Below are 10,907 nucleotides of genomic sequence, written 5' to 3'. Positions count from 1 at the left end.
CACTTGACTAGGTTGTAGAGGATCCAAGAAAACTGAACCATTCTTTATTCCATTAATATTGTGTACAAAATTAGAGAATTTTGAACAAGTCAAGATATGAAACTAATAGAATACATGAATCAAAGTTCATTATAACACCCTACTCAAAATAGAAGTTAAGTTCTTTTCTTGGTAGGTGATAAAAAAAATTAATAGAAAAACATGCTTGGCCAGTAGTTAGGGATATATGAGTTTGAATCCGACATCTATGTATTATAAAATGCGTTACGGGGGATGTTTAGCCAAACAACACTAATTTCACATGTTTGAATGTTTTCAAGGGGCCTGCTAAAAAATTATTCTAGCACTTCGGTTGTAACACTTTTGAGCAAGTCATATAAGATGTCCCAACCATGGCACAATGTTAATCAAGATTTGGCACGATGATTTTACACACAAGTTGCCAATTAGCTAACTTTTGCCTTGGTTGATTTCACAAGTTACGCCTAAGTAGTGTCCAATCATTAGTAAACTAACTTGAGTATGTGAATGAATTTATGATACACCATTAAATGACACTATAACAGGAACTAGTTCTTGTAGTAGACATCATACCTACATGTAAGGTGAAATGTCTGTTGAAGACTGATTCAAATTAGCTGCTGACTTGGTCCATAATAAGAGTTGTTTAGCTTCTAAAGTTTAGGTAAAATATGTTTTCTTTTTTATGCAATTAGTCAGGGTTTATCTTCTTTCCTGTATGCTATTTATAGCTGAGTTCCTTATGAATAAGATCATTGGTTTTTCCCCTCGTATATCTTGCTTTGCTATTTTCCCAACATTGTGGTATCAGAGCCACGTTATAGTCTCAACTTCAGTGTTCAAACTCACACAGCAAGATGACAACCAACAGCTCTACAGTCAGCATTACACAACCGTAAATTCCAGTATTCAAAGGGGACTCGTATGAATTATGGAGCGTCAAAATGAAGACTCTCGCAAGAGGTTGGATCTTGTGGAACAAGAAATTGGCAAAGCAAGTCAAGACGATGCAGGAAGATAGGAGACCCAGAAGAAAGATGCAAAATCACTATTTTTCGTCCAACAAGCCATAGACGAAAGCATTTTCTCGAGAATTGCAGCAACAACCTCAGCAAATGAGGCATGGAACATTCTCAAAACGGAATACCAGGGATCGACCATGGTGATCACGGTGAAGTTGCAATCCCTCTGACGAGACTTCGAAACAGCTTCCATGAAGAATCAAGAAACAATACAAGAGTACCTAGCATGAACTTCATCTACTGTATGCCAAATAAGAGCATATGGTGACAAGATTACTGATGAAACAGTCATGGGAAAAATATTGAGGAGCCTCCTTCCTAAATTTGACCACGTAGTTATTGCCCATGGAAGAGTCTAAGGACCTCTCTACCTACACAGTCGACGAGCTTATGGGTCATTACAAACACATGAAGTCATAATCAACAAGAGTATTACAAGAGAGGAAGATCAAGCGTTCACCATTCAATAAGACAACTCAAGGTTCTCACCCAACAAAGGCAAAGGTAGGGGCTCTTCAAGAGGAAGGAGCCATGGCAGAATGAGCGCCTCATGGTGCACACACTGCAACAAATACGGACACACAATCGACGTATGTTGGAGCAAACAAAAAGAGGCACAATATGCTGAAGGAGAAGAGAAAGATTACTTGTTTATGGCCATTAAAAATTCACATGATACACCAAAAGATATTTGGTATCTCGACAACGCCTGTTCGATGCATTTAACATGCGTTAGGTCAAAACTCAGACATTTTGATGCAGTACACAAATCCCTGATTCAACTTGGTGACAATTGGTATGTTCGGGTTGAAGGGAAAGGCGAGGTAGCCATTGACATCAATGGAAAGGAAAAGTTAATTAGAGCATTCCATTACACTCCTGTTTGGCTCATTACTTAATAAGTGTAGGTCAACTTCTAGATTCAGGTCTTGATATTCTTTTCAAAAAGCATAGGTGCACTGTATAGAGGCAAGATGGAGAAGTAATCTTAGAAGCCAAAATGACTCCGAATAGAATGTTTTTTTGAAGTATATAATATTTATATACGGCAAATGCAACAAATAAACTCACACACCCTCCTCACCTATGGTGAGGTTTGAACCCCTGACCTCCAAATAGAATGTTCCCGGTGAAGTTTTCCAGTAATGAGCCATATGGACTCATGAGCAGTAGTAGCAATGACTCAGCAATATGGCATCTAAGGTATGGTCATCTTAATATTGAAGGTCTCCAGTTGCTAGCAAGCAAAAACATGGTTAACGGTCTGCCAACAATCAAAGAACTTAACCATGTGTGCGAAGGTTGTGCTCTAAGCAAGCAAACTAGGAAGTCGTTTCCCATTGGGCATTCTAGAAGAGAAGAAAAGAAGTTGGAACTTGTTCATGCAGACATTTGTGGTCAAATGAAAACTCAATCTCACTCTAGTAGTAAGTACTTTCTACTATTTATCGATGATCTAACAAGAACGAGTTGGGTGTACTTTCTCATCCATAAATCCGAGGCTTTTGATTGTTTCAAGAAGTTTAAAGCACTCATTGAGAAGCAAAGTGGTGAAAGTTTGAAAGCCCTTAGGACGGATAGAGGATGAGAGCTTTGCTCTATGGAATTCAATGAGTTCTTTAATAACCACTAACTAAACAAGATAACAAAAAAAAAAAACTTTGAAACAATTTCATCAGCAACTATTTCAAAAGACGACTGTATTTTCAGTACATGAATCTGTTTCACTATTATGATAATGTTTTCTGTTCATGAATCTGTATTTTAGTTGTGAATCATTTTTTAGTATATGAATCTGATTCAATGGATCAAACAATAAACGATTTTAAATTTCATTTTCAAAAATCCGTATAATCCTTAAAACAAATAAAGCATATTTAAATTTTAAAAAACTAAATTAAAAAAACTAAATTAAAAAAACATTTAACTCTTACCATATTAAACATTTCCTTTATTACGTTTCCTTGATTAACAAAAGTTAATAACTTCCATTATTAATCAAAAACATTGTAAATGACAATTAATTAAACCCTTAATGATTAAATTTAATTTAAAAAAAAAAGAATTTTACTACTGGTCAAAATCGGTTTGCACGGTTTTTAAGAATTGAACGGTTTTCAACGTAACCCACCTATATATATATATATATATATATATATATATATATATATATGATTGTTTGGTAGTGGCTTAATGATATAGAAAATGGTTTATTCAGTAAGCTTCTACGGAGCTTTATACAGAAAATCAAGTTCTTTTTTCCAAATCTGCCCATCCGAATTAAAAACATGCTCCTTCCATCTATGAGAAAACCCTCTCAATCCATAGAGACAAATTAATCCACATAATCATTTTTATTCATATCGGACTTGATAAAAAAAACCATCCAAACAACTCGGAACTTAAAAGATAGACTTTTCTACTAATATTTCCCACTGACGGTGATTCGGATGATAAAAACCGTCGGTAGTTATCGACAGTTAAACGACGTTTCCTGACGGTACCTTTAATATTTTTTATATTTTATTTATTTTAATAAGTCATGGTAAAACCCCCACTTCCACTTGACGTCTATCGTAATGATAAACGACTCGTCTCGCCGTGACCTTTTCTTGAATTCTCAAAAAATGCATGCATCACTATTAGTGATTCCAATTACTAAATTCTTTGTTCTTTTTCGTCAGAAAAATTTATCAATTACTTACGCTTCCATTTAATTTTTATTTATTTTTAATAAGTTGTTGGAAAATCGTCGGAAAATTTAATCAATTACTGACCATTTTCCGGTGGTTCCTTTTAATTTTTATATATTTTTAATAAGTCGACGGAAAACCGTCGGAGAACTTTATCATTTACCGACGGTTTGCCTATGATTCCTTTTAATTTTTATTTATTTTAAATAATTCGCTGGAAAACCGTTGGAATATTTTATCAATTACCGACGGTTTTTTGACGGTTCCTTTTAATCTTTCAATTTTTATTTATTTTAAATAAGTCGTCAGAAATTTTTATCAATTATTGACAGTTTTCCAACGATTCCTGTCAATTTTTAATATTCATTTTCTTACAAGTCGTCGGAAAACCGTTGGTAATGACAACCTTCGGAAAGCCGTCGGCAATGAAAACCATCGGAAAGCCGTCGGTTACTAGAACCATTGGTTTTAAGCAGTCGGTAATGAGAACCATCGGAAAGCCATCAGTAATGAGGATCATTGGAAAGCCGTCGGTATATGAACCGTCGGAAAGCAGTCAATAAAGGCAATTTCCGACAGTTTTTGCTGTCGATGATACCTTTGTTTTTAGTAGTGTAGTGAAATGTAGCAAAAATCTCAATGCAACTTTTCTAAATGAGAATTACTCGTTTAACTTCATAATCTTGATAGACTTTCTCTTAACTAATTAAATGGCTTCAGCCCTGAACCTATGTATATCCCTCAAAAGAGGTAAAGAAGATGTATACTGAAAATCATGAAGAATATGAGTACTCTAATGAATTCTCCAAAATATATCATGAAGCTTTCAACATGGCCGTGAGCCTGACAAATTCATCTTCTTTGCAGGAAATGGTTAGGCCTCCCATTGGGTGATCAAACCCAAATTCTTCCTCCGAATGAAGCAACAACACTCGGAATAATGGTTGGTCCAAGTACGATAGCGGGATAACGAACCTTCTCTTGTGGATCTCACCAACGTACACCGCAAGATGACCTTTCGGCACATCCCTTTGATAATTTCTGCTGCAAAGAGAGTTCAATCTACTAAAGCATTTTACATTAGAAACCAACGAAGGCAATCGAACAAGACCCATGTGTTGGAGAGTGAGGAAAATGATATGTATAAGTTATTGGAGGAATATGTAGTTTCCTTAAACTGGATAGGAACGAAGAGTTGTACTTTGAAGAGGGTTTGAGGGGTGTATTTATGGCTTGTTTGGAGTTGTGGAGCCTCAAATGACTTTTGCCCATCACCTTCTTTTCCAAGAACGTACCTCCAAGAATATTTAAATCAAAATAACTTGAAAGTTAACATCCAGTACGGAAGCAATTATTTGGCCAATTATAGCCACGGTATCTATACAGCTGCATATGAAATACGCCAAAACAATCAATTAGGTTAACGAATTTTGTGCCTTGTTTGTTATTTTCAAATGTCTAATGGCTAATGACTAAATGCCTAAAATACCAGTGATCAGAAAATACTGAAACAATATATATGTAATGATTATCGATCTGTGAAAAGGTGATTAAGCTTACTTTGACACCTTAATCAAATGGGAATATTATATAGTTTCAAGACTATTTAAAAGAAAAATGATGGTAGTTCATGTCTGAATGATACAGTATATAATATGGAAATGAAATTATTTTGGTGACTGCTAAATTGCAGCAGTCAGCATTCAGAAGCTCACATGCAAGGATAAGCGTATCTTCATCCAAGATATAGTGCCAGGCTCGATATTTGAGGAGCATTCATTACGTTTTTCAATGAAAGACTTGACTTGGTTTTCATGAGGATCCTAGAAAATTGAACTGTTCTTTTTCACATTAATGATTAGTATAAGCAAGGAATTAGAAAATGTTAAGCAAATCACATCTGCAATTCGTCAAATTAACGTGAACCAAAGATGATCAAACTACTCTACTTAGAGTAGAAGTTAAATCCTTTACTTAATAACGACGAAAGTAGATATTAATAAGAAAACGTTGCGATGAAAATTTTCTTGCGACACGTAATCTAATTGATTGCACCGATATTGCATAAATGATTTCACAAACTTAAAACTACATCTAATTCAAGTGTCTTATTAATTTAAGCACCTCTGTTGTTGACTTGTGAGTTTTTTGTTTTGCTGGTAGTCATGGCCTTGTCTAACCTGATGATGGGGTGAGAGAATAACCCCATTTTTCGTGATTATAATGTGATCGGAGAGAAAAAATATAAGACGAATCGAACTTCTAATTAGGTCACCTAAATTCTGGAATCGTCTATTCTATAGCGTAAGATCCATCCTTGATGAACGTAGAGATACAAGCAAACTCTCTCTTGGCTAAATTCATATCAACCTCACATCACCAGACACAGAGAAATGTTGATCATTTACAGCCTTCAGAATCATCAAAACCCTTCACAGTAATTTAATCAATCCATCTTTGATCGAAGTTATCAAACATCACACGCAACATTCACACAGAAACGAAGTCGTATTTGTTTATAACTCAGGTATTTTCCTGCACAGTTTTGGCAGAACATTTTAGTTTCTGTGTAAAGGCCTTATTTACCTATGTATAGAATCAAAATCCATCCCTTACATTCTTCACATAGCTCATCATGATAATGTATATATTGGTTCCAGATATGAAATATGTTATGTAAAATTGCAGGACGTAAGAGATTAACCAAGTGCATAGGATTCAAGAAATGGAACTATATTCTTTCTACAATTTATAATATCATAAACGCATACACGATTGTTCCAAATGGCAAAACCCCATACCACAAAAAAAATGCGTTGGCAGGGGATTTTTACATGGTTTAGAAGCTATTTCTCCTCTAAGATGGTGTCAAAAAAATTACTTCCATCAGTTTTTCCCAAAACTTTTTCATCCTAGGGTGTTTGTATCATGAAATAGGCAATCTAGAGATTAGATCAGTGAAGGCATCTTCACGGCAACGAATGGTTAGACCTCCCATGGGATGGTCAAATCCAAACTCCTCTTCGGACTGGCGCAGCAAATCTTGAAATAGAGGATGTTCCAGAAAAGATAATGGAACCACAAACCGAGTCTTCTGAATTTCTCCAACATAGACAGCCAAATAGCCTTTGGGTACATCCAACTTGTTTCGGTTGCAAAGTGAATGCAATTTGCTGAAATGCTTTTTTTTGGCAGTCAAAGAAGGAAATCGAATGATGCCCATTTGTTGAGAGAAAAATTTGAAGAGAACGATACCCGTACGTGGCGTAAACACACAAACGGAAATAGTTTTGAATTATTTTTCTTGATCCAAACAATGGGTTTAGAAGTTGTGTCTTAACAATCAGATGGTTCTATTTATAGTGTTTTGGCATTGGATGCCGAATTAACGCTGGAAATATATAAACAACTTGGTTTGAGTTTGTTGTGGGCCTTCATGTGAAAACCTAACATGGCTTTGCTCATTTTAAAATGCCACCTCCTTTATGTTGATGTACGGTGCACGTCGTCAAAAGTTTTGATTAGTTTGACTTGGTTATTGTATAACTAGATACGAAAACTATATTAAATTCTATTTCTCTTCTTTAATTTGTTATGGGCAATTTGAGTTTCAAAGCTTAAGACAAAGTACGTTTAAAGCGCCTCATATGTACTCCTGCGATTATGTTTCTCGATGCCTCAATGCTCTCGAGCAAAGCTCAATAGCTTATCGATCATTTAGATGTTCTTAAGATGACCCTTCTTCGACTTACGTGTTTGTTTGTCTTAATGGACTCGATAATTTCTAGATAAAATCTTAATATACAATCAATTAACGTTATCATTGGTTCTTTTTTCGTTAAATCTACACTTCTAGAAAGCACTACCTTACGTTAACACTTGTAATCTGAATCTCTTCCCTCGCGATGGACTCAATAATGTCATGATAGTTTCTTGAAGACATTAATTTAGGCACTTGTCCCAATGACACCTACTCTCATTGATGATAACAATATTAATGTTAAAACTTGTCACCTGTCATAAACCATTTTATTTATGCGGTTCGAATGAAGACATGGTATTTGTTAATATCTAGTAAAATCTGATTTACGAAAAGACATGTGTTAGAGAAAAATGGGGTCTTCCCTAATTTGTACATTCCACTTATGCAAAACATGAGTAGTAGCCATTACTCTTATGCAAAAATTGTGCACTAGTAATTCCTCTCACAAGGAAAGATATGGCGAGTCACAAGGCTCGGCATCATTGACACGGGCATAGTGATCCCTCTTAAGTAGGTGGCAGTAGTATCCATGTATTGAATCTTCATATTTCCGTATAAGATCAATTAGAAGGTATTGTGCAGTAGGGAATCATGAAGATCCTTGTGTATGCAACCAAAAAGCCTTTCGCCTAGTGGTATGCGAGTCATTGGCCTTTCAGGAAGTCAAAGGTTCAAACCTCACCAAAGATGAGAATGGTGTATGAATTTATTTGTTCTATTTGCCGTATATAAATATTATATACTTAAAAAAAAAGATCCTTGTGTATGCATATATATATACTAGTGGTGTACCCGCGCGATGCAGCGCGGGTAAATCACAATTCAAAAACATTAGTTTGGCTTTGAATCATGAGTTTGTGTGGTTATTTTACAAGTCAACTAATATATAAAAATGAAGGTCAATTTTGTTTGTTAGCAAGATCGAATGAAAAGAAAATTGCACATATGTCGGGTTTCTGAAATCATCTACTAATAGTTCATTACAAAACTTGAAATTCTTGAATGAACAAAGAAATACAATCGTTCGTAAAATAATGTTCATCCGTATATTCGAACTGTTATTTGCTTTTCGTGATGCACTATCCGTAAATATTTCCTGCAAAAAACGGCGCAATGGTTTTAATAGAAACATATGATACAAAATGTGTAATAATATAATTGTTGATTATACCTTATTCATCACGTAAAACTTCTGGATAAACGACGTTTGAGGTGTAGACTCCGGCACGATTGAATTTTTTAACAGGCTTCACTAACACCTTCGTATTTGACTAACTTGCTTACCATGGGTTTAGATAAAGGAAGTATTTGGTTGGCGACATTGATGTTATGTTAGGAATGAACTTCTCATCTATTTCTCGAGTATCTCCTTAGTTTCTAGTTGCTGGAAGGATTGGTGCTCTTTCATTTCCATTTTGCTCTTTTTTATTTTTCCATATAACTATTCATTTTTCACTTTCCACTTTCATAGAAGCTTTTTAGCTCCCACAAAATAGAAATTGTTTCTAGAAGAGCACATTTCAGGAAAACCATTGAAAACAGATAGTTTGCATAGTTCTAGTAGATGTGATGTTTCGTATTCTATTTAAGTATGAATATGATATGCATCAACCAGTGGATACTGATTAATGATGGATTTGGTTGGAGAGTTTTGCTCTCAGGGTTGATTCATTGCTTCACTCACCATCCTGTATCTGTGACCTTTAATTTTAGCTAGTTACCATAAACTGCTTCATGAAAAAAGATCATGCTCATTTATGTTTCCAATGTGATGCAGTGTTATGGTGCATAGTATGGCTCTGTCCCTGGTTTGAAAGTGCTTGTACCTTACTCCTCTGAAGATGCTCGTGGACTTCTAAAAGCTGCAATTACAGACCCTGATCCTGTGCATACAACAACAGTAATACACATTAAATCTGCTGTTAGCATACAGTCAAGTGCAATTTTCAGCATGATCAACATTAAATCTGCTGTTAGTAACAGTCAGCATGATCAACATTATGTTGAAACACAACAGCAGGACAAACACACACACACACACAAAAACATAATGTAGTACCAAACAGCAATATATAAGATGCATTTAGTAAAGACTTATCTAATCTATATGACAACAGGAAATAAAAAGTTTAAGATGATTACAGGTCTGTTGGGCAGATGCAAGAGAGGGCTGTTTGGTTTTTATTTTCTACACAAGATGATGCAGTCCCAAATATGAGGATCATTTTTCTAGTTATGTTGCTTAATCTTAGTAGTGTTCTTTCTAAAAGAGACTCTGCTCAAATGATCATTGGTTCAGTTGTGGTTTTAGACAGCAGATTCATTTTTTCAGTATCATAGTTTTAATATTATATGTAACAGGGCTATTCAATCTTGGACTTAGCTATTTGACTTAGATGGACTTATATGTAACAGTTGAACCAATGGATTCAAGGATATGGGCTTGTTCATGCAGTATAATACTTGCATCAAATGATTTATAACAATTGCTAATCACATACAACATGGAAAATGGAAGTCCATAAGTCCAAGTTGTATGCATTACAACAAGTGGTTTAGACATCTGTCTTCAGGTCAAAAAATCATTTTGCAAAATGGAAGTCCATAAGTCCATGTTGTATGCATTATAGGTGTGCTCTACACATATATACAAACACATACATATTAATAGGTTGTGCAAATATGGAAGTCCTAAGTCCATTAATAGGTTGTGCTAATATGACAAGGATGTGCGAATAAGTCCATAGAGGGGTGTATGAGGTGCTCATAGGGCTGTTTACTACTGTTGGTTCATTTGCAAAGAGTCCATCATTTGAAACATTAAATCACTGTGTGTGTGTGTGTGTGTTTGTGTTTTGTTTTTCTCACATTTTGATTTGCAGTAGGCAAAAGATGAAACCCCTAGAACTTGTGTCCATCACGGGAAAATTTCTTACTCACAGAAACGGTCATGGAACAAGTGTTCTCTTACCAAAACCACTTTTTCAAGCTCCGTTCAATCTTCTTGTCATAGTGGCTAGCAAGACAAAGACGACAGAGCCTTTATAATGGCGACATCAATGTTATAGAAAATTGCAATTTGTACGACGTTTGAGGCCATCCTCAAGTTCTATTCTCTGTCCTAAAATCTTACACTGAGGACAGGATTCTATGCTGTCATTGGTCCATAATCAGCAGTCAAGTTAAATTCCTACAGGTGATATATCGTTCATTTGTCGAAAGGTCCTTCTGTTTCGTCATTGTGATGCACAATTTAAACATTGCATCAGCAGCCAGGAAATGTTAACAGGTTATATGTTAATATAAATATTAACATGCTATAGACTGTTACAGACCATGGGAATATGTTAATGTAAATATTAACATGTTCTGTTCCTGTCTGTTTGCAGCTTAATGAGCTTAATAGAA

At 35.2% G+C, this 10,907-nt stretch overlaps 1 protein-coding gene across 1 annotated transcript; it reads right to left on the bottom strand.

Moving 5' to 3' along the window:
* Positions 1-6,662: 6,662 nt before the first annotated feature.
* Positions 6,663-6,981, bottom strand: LOC112525240 (auxin-responsive protein SAUR21-like). The gene has a single exon (XM_025135279.1). It carries the CDS (start codon positions 6,957-6,959, stop codon positions 6,663-6,665), a length of 297 nt encoding a protein of 98 aa, XP_024991047.1. The 5' UTR covers positions 6,960-6,981.
* Positions 6,982-10,907: the final 3,926 nt, after the last annotated feature.

This window comes from Cynara cardunculus, assembly GCF_001531365.2.
Source record: "Cynara cardunculus var. scolymus isolate 2C chromosome LG 13, CcrdV1, whole genome shotgun sequence".
NCBI lineage: Eukaryota > Viridiplantae > Streptophyta > Magnoliopsida > Asterales > Asteraceae > Cynara > Cynara cardunculus.
This window is presented reverse-complemented; position numbering and strand designations above follow the sequence as displayed.